General features: G+C 58.8%; 2 protein-coding genes across 4 annotated transcripts in view; one reads left to right on the top strand and one right to left on the bottom strand.

Annotated features, from left to right (window-relative positions):
- The first annotated feature begins 1699 nt into the window (after positions 1 to 1699).
- ZFHX2 (zinc finger homeobox 2) lies at positions 1700 to 19154 on the top strand. Of its 3 annotated transcripts, none has more exons than XM_027110852.1 (10): positions 1700 to 2173; positions 5366 to 7449; positions 7637 to 8154; positions 8713 to 8953; positions 10308 to 10382; positions 10809 to 10867; positions 12315 to 12515; positions 12945 to 13071; positions 13245 to 16700; positions 16952 to 19154. In XM_027110852.1, exons 2-10 carry the CDS (start codon positions 5415 to 5417, stop codon positions 17929 to 17931), a joined length of 7692 nt encoding a protein of 2563 aa, XP_026966653.1. In that variant the 5' UTR covers positions 1700 to 2173; positions 5366 to 5414; the 3' UTR covers positions 17932 to 19154. The 3 variants fall into 3 exon arrangements, with proteins under 3 accessions (XP_026966653.1, XP_026966651.1, XP_026966652.1); XM_027110850.1 differs by having other exon boundaries at positions 1700 to 3912; XM_027110851.1 differs by lacking the exon at positions 1700 to 2173 and adding an exon at positions 5051 to 5219 and having other exon boundaries at positions 16952 to 19153.
- NGDN (neuroguidin) overlaps positions 4428 to 19582 on the bottom strand; it is a 53486-nt gene continuing 38331 nt past the window's right edge. Inside the window, exon 10 of the mRNA XM_027110854.1 lies at positions 4428 to 5057. Coding sequence (XP_026966655.1) covers positions 4888 to 5057 — 170 coding nt within the window. The 3' untranslated portion in view covers positions 4428 to 4887. The remainder of the gene's footprint in view (positions 5058 to 19582) is intronic.

Genomic DNA, 19582 nt, shown 5'->3' with positions numbered 1-19582 from the left:
AGAGCCAGAGAGAAGGAAAGAAACTGACCTGATAGACACCAGTATGGGCCCTTTTCACATGTTACCTGTACTAGTCTTCACAACAGCTGGGTAAGGACAGCGGTGGCAGCTATGTGATCTTGTAGGTGTACTGGAGAGACCCAGGCTCAGATAACAGCACAAAGCCAGCTGTAAACCCTTGTCCTGTAAGAGCACTTGGGAGTGAGGGCCAGGGAGTTTCCAGGTGAGAAAACAGAGTGGATAAGTAACTTACCAAGGCTGCACAGCTGGTGAGTGGCGGGGAGCCAGGACTGAACCTGGGTCTAAGTGAATCCATAGCCCATGTTCTTCCACTGCCTTAGAAAAGAAATCTCACCTGGTTAGAGTTTATTTGCTGTTGGTGCCGACTGATTCCCCCTAATGTGGGCACACACACTCCATCTTTCCTGCTTCTCTTCCCCTCCCCTCTGTGGCTGCCTCTTAAAAGCAACAGGTTGAAACCGAAAGGGGAGAAGGGCAGGGCAAAGTTAGTGTGGAAGAGGGCAGGCTGGAGGCAGGGATTTCAGAGAGAAGAAAGAAAAGGTCCCTAAAATGGGCTCCAAGGAAAGAGGATAGATGGAACAATTGGAAAAGTGAAAGGCAAAAATGTCTGGAGGGCTGGGACTTGGAAATCACTGTATGCAAATTGTAAGCAAATGTGCCAGTGTCCTCTGGCCGACTTTGCTGCGGAAGACTTTGCCCTGTCGTTGGGTTTGAAGAAAAGAAAGGAGAGGGGGTTTTGTTTTTTATTTTAAGAAGGGGAGCTGGGAGGAGAAAGCCAGTCTGTCCCTGCGGGCCTGTCCTCTCCTCGGTGATGTTCCCTCCATAACCACTAGGGGGAAGTCGTGTCACTTTTCCACTCCAGCTCTGCCAGAGGTGGGAGGGGGCTCCAGCCCAGGGGAGTCCTGGTCTTGCTGGGGCTCCAGCTCCAGAGGAAGTGCCCCTGGCCAGCTTTGCCTCCAGTTCTACAGGCCCCACGGCCTGGCGCCTCCTCGGTGAGGGGCACATTCTTCCTTTGCTCAGGCCTCACTTCTTTGGTCCTTCCTTTGCCCTAGCTCCTTTGGCTCCTGTAATTCTCGGGTTCTGAAGTCTCAGAGTGTTGTCTTTTGCGGTCTCAGAGCCCGCCTTTGCAGCTTTCCACTTCACATCCAAGCCTTTCTGTCCCTCTCATAACGTCTTTCTTTGTAGCTCTCTGGGTCCTACTGTCTGTCCTGAAGCCTCCTGGTTCCCTGGCGTCTTCCTGTTCTAAGTACGGTACATTTCAAGAAGTAGGAATTCTTGTCCAGCTACTTACAGGGTGCTTTTCTGCCCACCTCCCATGGAAGAATATCTCAGTTCAGGGATTATGTTGATGGGGCAACAAGTCCCTAGCTGAGCTTTGAAAGAAGTAGCACTGCCATCCTTTCCTTCTCTCCTTGAGGAATAGCAAGGGACCTGGGTCTGGACAGAAGAAGAGGGCAATACCCCCCAAAAATCTCTTCTGTTTCCCCATAGCTTTCTCTCCATTTTCCCTTTCGCCTCACGCTGTGAGGGAAGGAAGCATTAGGGAGGGTGATGGAATGAAGGGGCAGCAAGGGAGCTCTGGAGGCTGAGGGCCATTTTGGAGCTAGATGATTCATCTTAGGGGATGACTACACCCTCAGAACTCTCCACCCTCCCCTGGCTCCAGGCCTGCCTCCTCCCATCCCCCTCGGTGGCAGCAGCCTTGTAATTTAAAGCTCTTTCTGTCGCCTCTAATGTGATCCTCTCGTTTTATTGACTCTCTCTGCCGTCTGTGGCGCCCCTTCACATCAATCTCCGCTCTAATCACACCGCCACCACTGCCTGCTCTGTCTCCCCTAACCCCTCTCCTCGCGGGCCCCCGGCCCTCGCCTCTACCCAGGTCCTTCCTTTTGACTATCCCCCCACCTCCACCCTACACCCGATCCGCCCTCTTCCTCCTTCCCTCCTCCACAAGCAGGAATGCCAGGGCCTTTAAGGGCTTGCCTTCTCCCTTTCCCCACGTCTAAGGTGTACCCTGAGGGAGAGAAGATGCCCTTAAGGAAAGCCTGGAACCACAGGAAGAATGACAGTGGTCTGAGGGAGAATAAGACTCTGGGCCTGGTCGTGGTGCGTGGGAACCTGTCTCCAGAAAGAGATGAAAACTGAGGTCAAGGTAGGAAGGGCAGAGAAAGGGACACAGATTCAGAGAGGGACAGAAGAAAAGACTGAGGCGGAGGAAAATGGAAGGAGGGGGGGAAAGTGAAAAAATAATTGCTGCAGTTCAAGGTTTGTAATAAATAGTGGGTGATGGGAGAAGCACAGAGAAGAGGGGAGGGGAGTTGGTGGCAGTGGGGGGAGCGGGAAGAGAGGCACTGAGGCAGAGATAAATTTGCAATTGAAATTCTTTCCTGTAGAGGGGGAGGGGAGGGGGAGGGGGGAAAAGAGATTTGCAATTTTAAACAGCTTCAGACCTACCCTCCCTCTGCTGATCCAGGTCTCACCCACTAGCTAGCCCAAAGCTAAGCTCCTTTGGTTTCTAGCTAGGAATCAGCTGTCTTTTTTCCAGTCCTGGGAAGTAAAAGCTTTGGAGAGAGGATTTGGGGCTTAGGTCTTCCTAGCCCTCCTCTGCAGTTTGATCTACAGTTGTGATTCGGGAGCCAGAGAGAAGTTGCTGACGGATGTGAGGTGGGCCAGCACGGGGAGAGCACCCACCAGGTTCAGCCCTCAGTGTCAGGGCCCAGGAGGGGCCGCTCTTGCCCGGTCTCAGTTCTTCCTACCAGGTGAGCCCCCATTATGGGGGTGACAGTGGAATGTCAGGCCCTCACACTCCAGCACATGTATCTCCCCACTTCCCCCGGCACCCCAAGGATTCCATAGGAAGAATACCTTTATCCCACAACTTCAGGGCTTCTGCTTTCTGGTTATGTAAGATAACTGCCCCCCCCCCGCCCCGCCCCCCGTCCAATTCCTTTACTTCCCTGTTAGTTCTCCACCCACCTCGGCCCAGGTGCTGATTTGCATTTTCATTAGCATGCAGAGCCAGCGCCTTAATGGCTCCTCCTTCGACTTCACGCCTGGCTGGCCCCCCAGGAGGAGGAGGGAAGTGGGAATGGGGGCCTCCAGGCTGAGTGCGGCCAGACCAAGGACCCATTCCAAATCAGGGAATCTGAAGGTGAGGGTTAGAGGCTGCCCAAGGCGGGAGAGGCCACACCACTTCCTGGCAGCACTCTGGCCTGAGCGCTAAAGGTTTAATCGTTCGATATCTGCTGATAATTGAGAACTGAAGAGGAGTCAGGCCACCTGGGACACTGGGAGAAGCATGGGATGGTGAGGCATGGGGGAACTGGTGAGTTTGAGGGGAGACCAAGGTAAAAAAGCGGGTGGGGCTCGGTAATCCTGGTCAGCTGGAGGCAGCTCGGGAATCCTGACTTCTAGACTTCGGGAGGCTCATTTCGCCAGTACTGTGTCTGCGGGGCAGTCCGGGTAGATGGAGGAGCCCAGGCCACAGCTTTGGGGTCCAGCTCTGTGGCCGCCAGTCCTTTTCTAGTCTCACCGCCTTGGAGCTTGTGACAATCAGCTAATTCAGCCTCTCTTTCTTGGGTGCCTCACCCATAAAATAAGGTTGTCGTGAGATTAAATGAGATAATTGATTAAAGCAGTTAACACAGTGCCAGGGCCATGCTATACGTACCTTAATGTTATTACTGTTACTTTTTTTAATCCCTGGGGAGGAGGAGGGGTGCGGCTCATCTCACACAAGCCATTGTCTTTCAATTGGCCAGAAGCTCTTCCACCTGTGATGAGAGATGGATATGGAACGCATCTGAGAGCAGCATGGTGTCTGCAGGCCAGAGGAAAGTCACTGTGGCCTCTGGCAAGAGGACCTTGACTTTGGGAAACTAACTCTTCAGGGTATGGAAAATCTGAGGGTCTTTCCCAGAGCTGATTTATTCAACAGACATGTATGGGTATGTGGCAAGCATCTTTCTCGGTACCAATGATAGGGCAACCAATAAAGCAGAGTTCCTGCGCCCATGGAACTTAGTTTCTAGAAGGGAGAAATAAGGAAACCAGGAAATATCAGGTAGTGATGAATCTCTGAAGAAAATACCCCTCCCCCCCACCCCCCCCCCCCCCCCCCCGCCGCCGGTTGTGTTAGCTTCTGTAGAGAGGCGAGGCCTGTTGGAAGAGGTGCTATTTAAGCAGACACCGAATGACAAGGAGCCACTGGGCAGAAGTCTGGGGGAAGAGCACTGCAGGCAGAGTAAACAGCTCGGGCAAGCTGCTAAGGTGGGAATGAACTTGGTGTGTTTGAGGAACCAAGAAGGTCAGTGGGCTGGAGTTAGCCAGCCAGGTGGGGTGGAGAGTATTAAAGATGTGTCAGAAGTAGGCAGGTGCCAGATCAAATAGGCCTTTTTTGTAGATCAGGGAGCAGAGTTTGGATTTTATTTACAGTGCAGTGAACTCACTGATGGGTTCTCAGCAGAATATAGTATGGTTTACATTTTGAAAGGTGATTATGATGCCTGAAATTTGCTTTAAAACAATACAGGAAAAGGGGAAGTGGGTGAGGATATAGATGAAACAAGATTGGCCATGAGTTAACAGCAAGGTCCTACTGTATAGTACAGGGAACTATATTCAATATCCCGTGATACACCATAATGGAAAAGAATATAAAGAAGAATGTCTCTGTGTGTGTAACTGAGTCACTTTGCTGTAAGCAGAGATTGCCACAAACTGCACTTCAATTAAAGAAAAAAAAAGATTGGCCCTGAGTTTGGAGACTGTTGAAGCTGGGTGATGAGTACAAACGGGTTCCTCATATTGTTTGGTCTATCTTTATGTATGTTTGGCATTTCTCATAATTGAGAATTAAATAAAAGATCATTCTGAGCGGAAGGAGGGGCAGTAGTGGAAGTGGAGGCCAACGTGGAGTCTGTTGCACTCGTTCAGGCAAGCGACAGTAATGGCTTGGGCCAGGCTGGTGCTGACGGAGACGTGGATGAATGGAAGGCAGAGACGCTCGCATGAGAGGGTGCTGTCGAATTGCCTGCCTGTGGGTGAGAGGGAGGACACTTTGAGTTTCTAGCCTAAGCAACCAGATAAATGGTGGTACCAAGTTTTGAGATCGGGAAGATGGGAAGAAACAAGTTCAGGGCAGAAATAAAGAGTTCTGATTCTGGACATGTTCACTTTGAAGTCTGTTAGACGCTAAGGTAATGAAGCTTCAAGCTGGCAAATGGGTGCTTGAATCCGGCGCTCAGGGAGGAGGGTGGGGCCGGAGGATCCGGAGAATCTACTGCCTGACTGGGTGTCTCCGCTGCCACCTCACAGCTCCGCTCTCTCCGTGTCTCCCCCACAGGGTCCTGGCTGTCACGCTGAAATGAACCCCCAGCTCTCCTCCGTCTGCCATGGCCACCCTTAACTCGTCCTCTACCGCTGGCACCACCCCCTCCCCTGGGCACAATGCCCCGTCCCCGCCTCCGGACACCTCCTCCCCCCGCACCCCCTCTGATCCTGTCACCAAAGATCCCCCTGCGGCCCCCTCCGCCTCTGAGAGCATGAGGTCCTCAGAGCCCGGGGGGCAGCCCCTGGAGCCAGGCTGTGGCCTCGTCCCACCAAAGGAGATAGGGGAGCCCCAAGAGGAGCCTGGCCGTGGTGGCTCCCCGCCAAAGGGCCTGGGGGCGGAAGAGGGGGAGGGAGGAGGAGGGCTCCCTCCTGTGGACCTGAGCGACCACTTAGTCTTCACGGCTGGCGGTGAGGCCTGCCTAGTGGCCAAGCTGTCCCTGCCAGGTGGCAGCGAACTCCCGTTACCAAAGGGCTTCCCCTGGGGTGAGGCAGGCATCAAGGAAGAGCCCAGCCTGCCCCTCCTTGCCCACCCGCCCCCTGTACACCTCACTGCCCTTCACATCCAACATGGCTTTGACCCAATCCAAGGCTTTAGCTCTTCTGACCAAATTCTGTCCCACGATACCTCAGCGCCATCTCCGGCCACCTGTGAGGGAAGGGATGGAGCCTTCTGGAGCTACCAGCTGGCTCCAAACCCACCTGGAGATCCCAAAGATGGCCCCATGGGGAGCAGGGGAGGAGACCCCAGGGCACTCTTCTGGCTCTGCCTCCCGTGCCGCCTGGGTTTCGGCAGGCCCCAGGCCTTTGTGGGTCACACACAGTCTCACGGGGTGAAGCTAACCGCTGCTCAACACCAGGGCCTGCCAGGCAACCCAGCCGTGCTCCGGGAGGGGGACGAGGGCTGCGTGGCCCTCCTGAGCTTCCTGGAACCACAGCTGCCTGCTCACACCCCTTTAGAAATACCCCTCAACAACAGCAGCGCCGTGAACATGGAGGCCCACGCGGCTCAGACCGAGGATGGCCCCGCCGCGGCCGAAGCCCAGGCCCCTGTCCTGCCCGTGGAAGAAGACGTGGCCCTCAGCCCGCCCTCCCCGCTGACAACCCCAGCCGCCTGGAACCCCAGCCCAAGCCAAGCCAAAGAATCGCCGACGCTGGCAGGCGAGGCAGGGCCAGGTTGGTTCCCCGAGGGGCAAGAGGAGGATGGAGGGCTCTGCCCCTCGCTCAACCAAAGCTCACCCACCTCCAAGGACGGGGGCGTTCTCCCTGCCCCAGTGGGCTCCCCCGAAGACCCCGGTGACCCGCCCCAGCCCTATCGCCCAGCCGACGACTACACCCCGGCCCCTGCGGCCTTCCAGGGCCTCAGCCTGTCCAGCCACATGGCTCTGCTACACTCGCGCAACTCCTGCAAGACGCTCAAGTGTCCCAAGTGCAATTGGCACTACAAGTACCAGCAGACCCTGGATGTGCACATGCGGGAGAAGCACCCTGAGAGCAACAGTCACTGCAGCTACTGCAGCGCTGGGGGCGCCCACCCCCGCCTCGCCCGGGGGGAGAGCTACAACTGTGGCTACAAGCCCTACCGCTGCGACGTCTGCAACTACTCCACCACCACCAAGGGCAACCTCAGCATCCACATGCAGTCCGACAAGCACCTGGCCAACCTGCAGGGCTTCCAGGCGGGGCCGGTGCGGCAGGGGAGCCCCCAAGAGGCAGCGCTCCCGCCCCCCGCGGGGGACAAGGAGCCCAAGACCAAAGCGTCCTGGCAGTGCAAGGTGTGCAGCTACGAGACCAACATCTCCCGCAATCTGCGCATCCACATGACCTCCGAGAAGCACATGCAGAACGTCCTCATGCTGCACCAGGGGCTGCCGCTGGGGCTGCCGCCGGGGATGGTGGGGCCAGGCCCCCCTCCCCCAGCAGGGGCTGCCCCTGCCACCTCCCCTGACCTCTTCCAGTACTTCGGACCGCAGGCCCTAGGGCAGCCTCAGGCTCCCTTGCCTGGCCCCGGGCTGAGGCCAGACAAGCCCCTGGAAGCCCAGCTGCTTCTCAATGGCTTCCACCACCTCGGAGCACCTGCCCGCAAGTTCACCACAGCTGGTAAGCTCCCTGGGTGTTCTCTTTTCCCTTCCTCGGGGCCAAACTCGGTTCCCTGCTTTCTCCCCAGGGCCAGCCCCGCCGCTTAAATAACCCCAGCTCCCTCAGCATCCACCCCTCCCATTCCCACACAGCAAGCTGACCCTTCCCTGTTCCTTCCTGGGGCCACTAACCTGTCTCTGTCCCGTAGCCCCCGGCAGCCCCTCCCCGGATGCCCACCTGCCTCAAAGTCAGCTTCTGGGCCCCTTGTCCGACGGGCTGCCTGCCTCGCCGCCCCCAGATGACAGCCCATCCCTGAAGGTGTTCCGATGCCTCGTGTGCCAGGCCTTCAGCACAGACAGCCTGGAGCTGCTGCTCTACCACTGCAGCGTGGGCCGGAGCCTCCCGGAGGCCGAGTGGAAGGAGGTAGCTGGGGACACCCACCGCTGCAAGCTCTGCTGCTATGGCACCCAGCTCAAGGCCAACTTCCAGCTCCACCTCAAGACCGACAAACATGCTCAGAAGTACCAGCTGGCGGCCCACCTGAGGGAGGGGGGCGGGGCCGTGGGCACCCCCTCCCCAGTGCCCCTGGGAGACGGGGCTCCTTATGGGTCTGTCCCCACCCTGCACCTGCGCTGCAACATCTGTGACTTTGAGTCCAACAGCAAGGAAAAGATGCAGCTGCACGCCCGGGGTGCGGCCCACGAAGAGAACATCCAGATCTACAAGGTGAGAGCAGGGCAGGAAGGGTCTGGGATTTGAAGGGCACAGCACAGAGCCTGAGGGGGAGAGGAGAAGGGGATGGGGCTGGAGCAAGGAGATGCAGAGTGGGAAGGTGATGCGAAAACCCAGGGGGGCGGGATTGGAGAAAGAAGGCCAGGGCACCAGGGGAAAAACTATTTGGAGACAGACGTGGAGAAAGACCGAAGGATGGTGGACTCTGACCAAGTGACTCCGGTACTTTATTCAACTTTTCTGGCGTTTGGGACTAGCGGGAGGGTTCTGTGTCTGCTCAGTCCATCTTGTCCCCAGAAGTTCAAGAGGATGGAACCAGATTCCATTCATATACTAGGAGGGAGTTCAGGATTGGTAGTAGGAAGAGGAGGAGACGGTGGAGAAAAGGCAGTCACACTCAGGTGGCCAAAGGAAGGAAGAGGAGAGTCCAAGAGGGAGGAAGGGGTGTCGGGGTGCTGCTGGTCAGGCCCCCCGGGGAGGCAAAGGGGCCCCCAGGACCTGGGGGCGTCCATCTGTCCTTCTGTGCCTGAGCAGCCTCCCTCCCGTTTCCAGTTTCTGCTGGAGATGGAGGGGGCAGCGGCGGGGACGGAGCTGGGGCTGTTCCGCTGCCTGCTGTGCGCCTGGGAGACGCCCTCCCGCCTGGCTGTGCTGCAGCACCTGCGCGCCCCTGCCCACCGCGATGCCCAGGCCCAGCGGCGCCTGCAGCTGCTACAGAGCGGCCCCGCAGCCGACGAGGGGCTCTCAGCTCTTCAGAGCATCCTGAGCTTCAGCCACGGGCAGCTCCGGCCTCCCGGTGAGGAAGAGGGGACTGGAGAAGAAGAGGTGGGCGGGGAGGGCAGCGAGGGCGGGAGCTGGGGGCCCAGGAGAAAGTGGCACGGGGACGAGAAATGGGGCCGTGCACAGTCCAGAGCAAGCGGAAAGGCGCTGGGAAGGCTGCTGAAACTGGCTTTTAGGAACACTGGGGCAGCCGAGGGAAGTGGGGGACAAGAGGCTGTTGGAGGAGGAGGCAGAGAAGAGCAGGGATTTTGCTGGGTGGAGAGGTAGAGCAGGAAGGGAGGTGAGAAGGAACCACCCAGTGATTCCGAGTGGTGACTGTGTGCTGGCAAAGCTTGGGGTGGGCGGGAGGCGGGGCGTGTGTGGGGTGTGGCAGCAGCTGGTCAGAAGGAGAGGAAGGGAGAAAAACAGAGATAGAATCAGCTTTGGGCTGGGCCAGGACTTGTCAGAAGGAGGTGGGAGCTGGGGGCATGGCCCGAAGGCAGCAGGATGGGAAGCCCTTGATGAGCTCCCCAGCCTCTTCCTGTCTCCTAGGAGGTCTTCAGTCCGAAGGCTGGGCTTAGGGTCCCCCTTAGGCAGCTGAGGTTGTACGAGAGAGGCTGGGCAGAGCCCGCCAGGCACCATTGACCCAGAGGGTGCAGAAGAGCTTGGAAGGGGCTGTGAGAGCTGGGCACGGGTGTCCGGGCTTTGCAGAGGCTGGCGGTGGGCAAGGGTGAGGGCAGGGGCAGCAGGAACCAGGAACAGGCAGCATTGACTGGTGCTAATTGAATTGCCAATACACTGGCTGGAGTTAAGTGCCGGAGGGGCCCAGATCAATAGCTAACGATCCTGGAGCAGGACTGAATGGAGTTAAGGAACTTTAGCACTTTAATTAGGCCGCCACTGAAAATAAATTCCTACACATCTGTCAATTCTTGCTTGAGTGGTAATCTCCTCTCCCAGCTAGACCTGCCGCCTCCTGCTCGGTGCAGCTGCTTCCTTTCAACCTCACCTGCCCTCTTCGGCGCCCCTCACTCTACATTTCTGGGCTCCCTTCTTCCAGGATCAGTCAAGACAGGGAGCTGAGTTTGGTCCTGTTTCTATCGCCTGCTGCTGGACCTGTTCCCTCATCTTTAATGACGGGGCTAGACTCGCAGAGATGATTTCTTAGGCTCTACCAGTTCCAACACTGTAATTTCCCCCCTCATCCTCTGTATTTCTTTTTGGCGGCTTTTTGTCCTCTCCTGCCTATTGACTCATCTATCCATCTTCTCCCTTTACTGCCTGGCTGCTTGTCCTGCTTCTTCTGCCCTATGTCCTCCCTCCTCTGCCCTATGCCCTCCCTCCTCTGATGCTTCATCCTTTTAAATTGACTCTCTCTTCATCCTACACAGGGAAGGCTCCTGTCACCCCCTTAGCTGAGCCACCCACCCCTGAGAAAGAGGCCCAGAATAAGACAGAACAATTGGGTGAGTTGCTCATCTGATCCATTTCTTTCTCCATCCCTTGCCCTTCTCACCCCCCAGTCCTAATATTATACATTCTGAGGTGCTCATGGGACCTTGCGGTAATCCAGACACCCAGCAAGGCCTCCTGTGCAGAAGGAGCTAAAGTGATCAAAAGAAAGGGCTCATCAGAGGGAAGGGAGGCGGAGCCACAGAAAGCTGGGTGCTTTTGCCCTCTGGCCATCGCGCTAACCCGGGCTCAGCCCTGCCAAGCTCCACTCCCTGTACTGAGCGCAGTTCTGTGATTCCCTGCCCTTTCTCCCTTTCCCCAGAGCCCACCCCTACCTCGGAAGCCCTCTGCTACAAATCAGGTCATCTTAAGGGCCGGGGGTCTGTGAAAGGAAGAGGGAGGGGCTGTCAGAGTCTCTTAATCTCTCCTTTCATCTTCAGCTTCTGAAGAGGCAGAGAACAAGACTGGCCCTCCTGGAGACAGTGCCGGCCAGATCACGGTCAGAACCGGGGTAACTGGGAAGATCTTGGGGGAGGGTGTCTAATTTTACTGAGATCTGCTCATATCCTAAAGGCTGAACTTCTAATTAGTAGGTCTTTACAGACAAGAGATTTCAGACCAAAGGCAGATCTAATTTTATCATGCTTGTGACTTACGTCACTCCAAATACATTTCAGAAATTGCACCTAGGTCCAGTTACCGGATGTGAGCACCAGCTGAGCCGGCCCTGAGGGGTGGAGCACAGAGGGAGACAGAATGAAAAGAGAAAGGCAAAAATAAAACACTAGCTGCTGCCCAGCTCTTTATTCCTGTTGGGAGCAGAAAGATGTGAAGTTCATCTTCTACAGAGAACCCCGAGCCTGGGTGGAACTGCCCTGGCACCTCCTTCCTCAGGCTAGAGGAACTGACCCAGATGATCCACGCAGACAGGAAGCTCTGCAAGTCTCCGAGTGGCAGACCTAGGCAGGGCCCAAGAGTAGCTTAGCTCTGTGGCCTGAAAGGGTTCATTCTGAGGGGATTCCCAGCCTTTGGTCTTGAGGTGCCACCCTGTGCCTCCCAGCTCTCCAAACCGGACTGCAATATGCCGTGTGTACTACGACTGCAAACTGCTGCAGTGACAGCTTATGTCCTCAGCTCCCCTGCCTCCTAACTATCTGCTCCCAGGGCTACGGGTGCGTTAAGATGAGCGTCCGAATACCTTTCCTTTACGGCCACCCCCTCCCTGACATGCGGGCCTGGACCAGTGGCACAGGCGACAGGAGAGGAAGTGCAGGCTGACAGAAATGCAGGCTGCAGGTCAGGCAGTCAGGTGACTGAGGCGGAAGTAGGGGGGCCTTCACGCCCCACCCTCTGGAGGTACGGGCGGGAATGCGCCAACAGCGCCAGGCCAGAATTTTCCAGGGCCACTGGGGGAGCTGTGGTGTTTGTTTACATTAAAAAGGGAAGGGGAGAAAAAGGCAGGCAAAGAAAGTGGGAAGGAGGGAGAAAGAGCCGGCTTCCGAGGAGACAGGTAGGGAGCGCCCCGCTTAGTCCAGGGACCTTGGAGAGGCAGAGTGGCAGGGATTCAGGAGCCTCTGGGTCCAGGAAGTGCCAGAAGCAAGGGGAGCTATTTCACGGAGGAGCACAGGCAGGGTGGGGGCAGGTAAGAAAAGAAAACTAAATCAGAGGAGGTAGGTACAGGGCCGTCCTGTCGGCTGGAGAACGGAGTAGGGCAGCAGCGACAGGGGAAGAGAGAGGCCAGGTTGGAGGGAGAGGGCAGGACAGAGAAGGCGGGCCAGCCGGGGCAGCCCAGCCTAGGCCTTTGTCCCTGTCCAAGCGAAGCGAGGGAGGAGCCAGCTTTCAGGACTGGGACTCCTCCTCCAGCAGGGGTAGGACCAGGCTGTGTCCGGGTGAGTGGTGAGTCCCACCCCTCCCTGACACCTCCCCCCACCGCCTGTGTGCCCCAGGTGTTCTGCTGTCCATACTGCAGTTTCCTGAGCCCAGAGTCCGAGCAGGTGAGGGCGCACGCGCTCTCCCAGCACGCAGTGCAGCCCAAGTACCGGTGCCCTCTGTGCCAGGAGCAGCTGGTGGGCCGGCCTGCCCTGCACTTCCACCTCAGCCACCTGCACAACGTGGTGCCCGAGTGCGTTGAGAGGCTGCTGCTCGCGGTGAGTACGGGCTGGGGGGCAAGGCAGGAGGGGAGGCAGAGGCCGCGGTGTCCGGGCAGCTGTGTGCGCTGAGGGGAGCGGCTCTGCGTGGATCTGAAGGTGGAGTTTAGAGCTGGAGGGAACCTCAGAGCCGAAACCTGTCCAGAGCCTCTACTCGCTGGGGAGGAAGCGCCCTTGGGTCCTGAGAGGAGCTGTTCCACAGCAGGCACGGCTGCCGGACCGGACAGGCAGCAGCCCAGGCCCTCCCCTCCGTGGGGAAGGCAGAAGTTAGGTGGGAGGTTTGTCCACAGAGGAGGCTGGAGCTGGGCAGGTGGGAGGTTTGTCCACAGAGGAGGCTGGAGCTGGGCTGCGCACAGACACAGGTGCAGAGCTGGGGGGTCTGGGGTAGCGGGACGGTGGGGGAAGTCACTGGGATCTCTTCCATCGCAGGCCACAACTGTAGAGATGACCTTGACGACCAAAGTGCTGCCTAGGCCCACTCTAAGCCCTCTGGGGGACGGCCCAGAGCCCCCCGCTCCCGGGCCAGAGTCTGTGCCCAGCAGAGACCAAGCAGCAGGTAAGGAAGGGAGGGCAGACCTCCCAAGGTGGCAGGAAAGGGGACCTGGATTCCTCGGACCAAGAAGGTCTAAAGACAACTGAGGCAAGGATGAGTTGCCCTAGATATTGAGTGGGTGGGGTCTGACTTAGACAAGGTTCCCTTCTCACTGCGCCCCCTTCTCTCTCCCCTAGAAGGCCCTCACCTGACCCCGGAAGCCAGTCCCGAGCCTCTTCCTGAGCCTCCCCTGCCCTCAGCCGAGGCCCCAGACAAGCCCATGGGAAGCCCTGACCAGCCCCCTTCTCCAGCCCCGTCTCCAGCCCCTCGGCCCGATGCCCAAGCTGACGAGGTAGCTCCTCCACCCGCCACGGCTGAGGAGGAAGAGGGGGCTGGCGGGGAGCCCCGCCTGGCAGAGCCAGCTCCGGCTGACTCTCGCCACCCTCTGACCTATCGGAAGACCACCAACTTTGCCCTGGACAAGTTTCTCGACCCTGCCCGGCCCTACAAGTGCACTGTGTGTAAGGAGTCCTTCACGCAGAAGAACATCCTCCTGGTCCATTATAACTCGGTCTCCCACCTGCACAAGATGAAGAAGGCTGCCATTGACCCCTCCGGGCCTGCCCGCGGGGAAGCCGGGGCCGCGCCCGCCCCCGCCGCTGCCACAGACAAGCCCTTTAAGTGCACAGTCTGCCGCGTCTCGTACAACCAGAGCTCCACCCTGGAGATCCACATGCGCTCCGTCCTGCACCAGACTCGCTCGAGGGGAGCCAAGACGGATGCCAAGGCCGAGGGGCCAGAGCGCGGCCCAGAAGAGCCCAAGGAAGGCGAGACTGAGGGGGAGGTGGGCACTGAGAAGAAGGGCCCTGACCCTGGTGGCTTCGTGTCTGGTGGACTGCCCTTCCTGTCCCCTCCCCCACCTCCCCTGGACCTGCACCGATTCCCAGCCCCACTCTTCGCCCCACCAGTCCTGCCCTCCTTCCCTCTGGTGCCCGAGTCCCTGCTTAAGCTCCAGCAGCAGCAGCTGCTCCTGCCCTTCTACCTCCATGACCTCAAGGTAGGGCCCAAACTGGCACTGGCTGGGCCCGCGCCCCTGCTATCCCTGCCGGCCGCCACCCCTCCTCCCCCGCCCCCTAAGGCCGAGCTGGCTGAGCGAGAGTGGGAGCGACCACCCGCGGCAGAAGAGGGGAACGAGACGGCGCCCAGCTCACCCCCTCAGGCAACACCCAACGAGGCAGCCCGCACTGCAGCCAAAGCCCTTCTAGAAAACTTTGGCTTTGAGCTGGTGATCCAGTACAATGAGGGGAAGCAGGCTGTGCCCCCTCCCCCAACACCACCCCCACCCGAGGCCCTGGGGGGTGGGGACAAGCTGGCCTGCGGGGCCTGTGGGAAACTCTTCTCCAACATGCTCATCCTCAAGACACACGAGGAGCACGTGCACCGCCGCTTTCTGCCCTTTGAGGCCCTGAGCCGATATGCCGCTCAGTTTCGAAAGAGCTATGATAGCCTCTACCCACCCCCGGCAGGGTCCCCCAAGCCTCCCGATGGGCCTCTGGATTCACCTGCTCCCCACCTGGGCCCAGAGTCTGAGGCAGGGGGGGCCCGCCCCCCTGAGGAGCGAGGCCAGGCAGCAGGACGCTGGCCCCCAGAGGAGGAGGAAAGCTCCAGAGGGAATCTTCCTCCCCTGGTGCCTGCAGGCCGCCGCTTCTCCAGAACCAAGTTCACAGAGTTCCAGACCCAAGCCCTGCAGTCTTTCTTTGAGACCAGCGCCTACCCCAAGGACGGAGAGGTGGAGCGGCTCGCGAGTCTCTTGGGCCTGGCTAGCCGCGTGGTGGTGGTGTGGTTCCAGAACGCCCGCCAGAAGGCTCGCAGAAGCGCCGGCGACGGTGGGCCTGTGCCCAGCGGGGGAGGCACTGGGGGAGCCTCTGGCTGCCGGCGCTGCCGTGCCACCTTCTCCTGTGTGTTTGACTTGGTGCGGCACCTCAAGAAATGCTATGACGACCAGCATCCGGAAGAGGAGGAAGAGGCAGAGAGAGGAGAAGAGGAGGAAAACGCAGAGGAGGAAGACGCAGAGGAGGAACAGGGCCCAGAACCCCCAGCGGGGCCTGAGGGCCCATCACCAGAACCTCCAGACAGGGAAGAGCTGGGCCAAGCAGAGGCCACAAAGCCAGGAGGCAAAGAGCCTGAAGGGAGGGCCCCTCCCTCGCCCTCCCCCGTCCACGCCTGTGACCAGTGCGCCATGTCTTTCCCCAGCCAGGACCTCCTGACCAGTCACCGCCGGCTCCACTTCCTGCCACCTGTGCAGCCCAGCACTGCCCCCCACCTCCTAGAGCTGCCCTTGCTGGTGTTCGGGGAGCGAAACCCTCCGGTGCCAGGCACTCCACCAGTGCCAGGGCCACCCCTCAAACGGAAGCACGAGGACGGTAGCCTGTCACCCACGGGCAGCGAAGCAGGGGTGGGTGGGGAGGGTGAGCCCCCCAGGGATAAGCGCCTGCGCACCACCATCCTGCCCGAGCAGCTGGAGATCCTGTACCGCTGGTACATGCAGGACTCCAACCCGACGCGCAAGATGCTCGACTGCATCTCCGAGGAGGTGGGGCTCAAGAAGCGAGTGGTGCAGGTCTGGTTCCAGAACACCAGGGCCCGGGAGAGGAAGGGCCAGTTCCGAAGCACCCCCGGGGCAGTGCCCAGTCCGGCAGTCAAGGTCCCCATCACACCCAGCCCCGCACCCTTCCCCAAGTTCAACCACTTGCTGGGCAAGGTGGATGATGGGGCTGGGAGGGAGGCCCCAAAGAGGGAAACACCCGCTTTTCCCTACCCCACGGTCACCCCTGCTGCTGGGCCTCTGCCTTTCCTGCCACCTGGGAAAGAGGCTCCCACTCTGACACCAGAGCCACCTCTACCTCTCCCACCGCCCCCTCCACCCAATGAGGATGAGGGCCCAGAGGAACCGTCTAAAGCTTCTCCAGAGAGTGAGGCTTGCAGTCCATCTGCAGGGGACTTAAGTGATTCGTCAGCTTCCAGCCTGGCTGAACCAGAGTCCCCTGGGACTGGAGGGACCAATGGGGGCCCAGGAGGTGGGGCTGGGGTCCCAGACGGAATGGGGCAGCGGCGCTACAGGACCCAGATGAGCAGTCTGCAGCTAAAGATCATGAAAGCCTGCTATGAAGCCTACCGTACCCCTACGATGCAGGAGTGTGAGGTGCTGGGGGAGGAGATTGGGCTGCCCAAGAGAGTCATCCAGGTCTGGTTCCAGAATGCTCGTGCCAAGGAGAAGAAGGCCAAGCTGCAGGGGGCAGCAGTCGGTGGGGCTGGGGGCAGCAGTGAGGGCCCCTCGGGAGCCCAGCGCACCGACTGCCCCTACTGTGACGTCAAGTATGACTTCTATGTCTCCTGCCGAGGCCACCTCTTTTCCCGCCAGCACCTGGCCAAGCTCAAGGAGGCAGTCCGAGCCCAGCTGAAGAGTGAAAGCAAGTGCTACGACTTGGCCCCAGCACCCGAGGCACCCCCCGCTCCCAAGGCTCCACCTGCCACCACACCTGCCTCTGTGCCCCTCGGGGCTGCCCCGGCTCTGCCTCGCCTGGCCCCGGTCCTCTTGTCCGGCCCAGCTCTGGCCCAGCCCCCACTGGGCAGCTTAGCTCCTTTCAGCGCAGGTGAGTGAGAGGTTGGGAGAAGCTGGACTTCAGAGGGCATCTCCCTCTAATGAGGTGCCCTTCCTTTTCCTTCTTGACTCCTCCCATCTCCAGTCTCCTCCCTGTGTTTCCAGCTGGTGGGGTAGAGAAGGGAGGAGAGGGAGCATGGAGGCCAGGCGGTGGGGACGCATGAGTACGTGGCTGGAGGTGGCCTCCAGCAGGAAGGATGGCAGCGCCAGGAGGTGGCTAATCCGCACTCTTCGTCTTCCTAGGCCCTGCAGCCTCCTCAGGCCTCCTTGGCCTCGCTACTTCGGTCCTGCCTGCTACCACAGTGGTCCAGACTGCTGGCCCAGGCTGCCCCTTACCTCAGAGACCTATGCCCGACCACACCAACACCTCCACAGTAGGCACCACTGACCCTGCCCCAGGCCCGCCTACTGAACCCTCTGGGGACAAGGTCTCCGGTGAGCGAAAGCCAGCTGCAGCCCCCGCCAACTCCTCTACCGATGCCCTCAAGAACCTCAAAGCATTGAAGGCCACTGTCCCAGCCCTGTTGGGGGGCCAGTTCCTGCCCTTCCCGTTGCCCTCTGCAGGGGGGGCCACGCCGCCAGCTGTCTTTGGCCCCCAGTTACAGGGGGCCTACTTCCAACAGCTCTATGGCATGAAGAAGGGACTGTTTCCCGTGAACCCCGTGATACCTCAGACCCTCATCGGACTGCTCCCCAACGCCCTCCTCCAGCCACCGCCCCAGGCCCCCGAGCCCATAGCCACAGCGCCTCCGAAGCCACCTGAACTGCCCGCTCCGGGGGAGGGGGAGGCCGGGGAGGCCGATGAGCTGCTGACAGGCAGCACGGGCATCTCCACCGTGGACGTGACCCACCGCTACCTTTGCCGCCAGTGCAAGATGGCATTTGACGGGGAGGCCCTGGCCACTGCTCACCAGAGATCCTTCTGCTTCTTTGGGCGGGGCTCTGGGGGTTCCATGCCCCCCCCACTGCGGGTGCCCATCTGCACCTACCACTGCCTGGCATGTGAGGTGCTGCTGAGTGGGCGAGAAGCCCTGGCCTCGCACCTGCGCTCCTCGGCCCACAGGCGCAAGGCGGCCCCGCCCCCAGGGGGCCCACCTGGCGCCGCCACCAACGCCGCCACTGCCGCCACGGCTGCTGTGGCTTTTGCCAAAGAGGAAGCAAGATTACCTCACACGGACTCCAACCCGAAAACTCCTACTACCTCTACACTTCTAGCTTTATAAACAGACAAACCAAGACACGGGGCAGGGAGGGCCTCGGGGCTCCTCTTACCCCAAGGGGTGTCTGGTGGGAGCCCTTGGCCCTGCCCACCCCCCTGGGAATCTCTCAGTTCCCACCCTCAGTGGGCTTCACACACCCCACCTCCAGCAGAGTCCTGCCTCCTCCTCCACCCCCAGACACACCGATCCTCCACAAATCCTTGCCCCTTGGTCTTCACGGCCAACACATCCATCTTGCCATCTCGATTATTCATTCACACCCACCCTGCCCACCAGACACAAAATCTATCCTTGGTTTCATCTTCCTACAGCCTCTTTCCTACTGAATTCCCAGTCACCCTTCCAACTCCTATAAACACACAAATATGTTATCCCATGCTGTTCCACTGACTGAGAAAACACCAAAAAAAAAAAAAAAAAGAAGAAGAAGAAAGGAAAAAGAAAACCCAAGACAAGGAAGGGGGAAGGAAAATAAACTTTGCCACTCCCCTTTCTCCTTCCTACCCCCCTCGTCTAGAGCGCCATACCGCTCACAAACTCCTTCCAAATACTCAGTTGGCTCCCAAGGTTGGAGCCTGGGATGGGCAGGGAGCCCACGAAACTCTAACCAAACTGGAGGTCAGCGGGGAGAAGTGCTCCCAGCCCACTCTCCTCACACCCCTCCCTCCTCACCTGACAGGGGAGCCCCTGTGGCCTGAACTCTAGGGGAAACCGTGGCCAGGAACCCCTCTGCCAGCCCCGACCCTGCACCCTGGAAACTGCAGTAACTTATTCTCAAAGGCTTTAAACACAGAGATCCTCTCAGCAGCCGTCGGCCTGCCCCTTGTCCCAGCCCTGCCACGTGGTGGTCCAGCCTCCAGGACCGGCGCTGCCCACCAACGGCAAATCCAAAGTTCTTTAAAGAAAAACTGAAACACACGACCAAAAAAAAAAAAAAACCACGAGTGCGAGAGAGAGCACGCACACACGTGCGGGAGAGAGAGATGGAGAGACCAGAGGAATGAACTAATGAAAAACAAACTTGGAAAACACAGGAAAAAAAAAAAAAGAGAAAAGCCTGAAAACTCTCTCATCAAACAAGTGGTTTTTTTTCCTGTTTGTGTCACTCCCCACCCCACCCCATTTTAAGGGTTCAAGCGTATTTGAACCACCTTGTCTCTGGAAGATCAAATGGCTTTAAGGCCTTGCTTGGGTTCAGTGGTCCACAAGACTAACGGGAGTGCAGCCCTGCCCTGGCTGTGCCCGGCCTCAGAAGCAGGAGCTGGTAATGGGGAGAAGAGCCTGGAGGCTGGGGAGAGAACCCCATCCTTGCCCCCTGAATTGAGTATTTATCAGGACAGTAACAAACATCCCCTCATTCTCAGCTGTGAGTTACAAAAGTCAGTGTCACTGAGAGTAGCTTGGCCGTCTCAGGAGGAAAGGGGTGGACTAGGCCGGGCAGTCTGGTTTCTGAATCTTGGGTATGCTTCCCTTTCATGTAGCTGCCACCGTCTCCTCTCATTCACTTCTTTCACAAACCTCTCCTCCCATTCCCTTCCTGGCGCCCCCTTCAGATTTCTGGCACTTCTTGAACCTTTTTGCCTTTGTGGGGACCCTTATTCCCTGTCTGTGTTCTTCCCACACCACCCCATCCTCTCCCCCTGCTTCCTCCGGC

Source organism: Aethalodelphis obliquidens, unplaced genomic scaffold (assembly GCF_003676395.1).
Source record: "Aethalodelphis obliquidens isolate GAN/ISIS:26980383/991018 unplaced genomic scaffold, ASM367639v1 scaffold10, whole genome shotgun sequence".
Classification (NCBI taxonomy): domain Eukaryota; kingdom Metazoa; phylum Chordata; class Mammalia; order Artiodactyla; family Delphinidae; genus Aethalodelphis; species Aethalodelphis obliquidens.
The sequence above is the reverse complement of the archived record's forward strand: the minus strand, read 5'-3'. Positions and strand labels throughout refer to the sequence as shown.

Excerpts from the sequence above, each read along its gene's own strand:
- ZFHX2 (XM_027110852.1), top strand. The coding sequence starts at position 5,415 with ATGGCCACCCTTAACTCGTCCTCTACCGCTGGCACCACCCCCTCCCCT. Across the intron at positions 10,383-10,808 it reads GAATAAGACAGAACAATTGG|CTTCTGAAGAGGCAGAGAAC; the intron begins GTGAGTTGCTCA and ends TTTCATCTTCAG. Across the intron at positions 10,868-12,314 it reads ACAGTGCCGGCCAGATCACG|GTGTTCTGCTGTCCATACTG; the intron begins GTCAGAACCGGG and ends TGTGTGCCCCAG.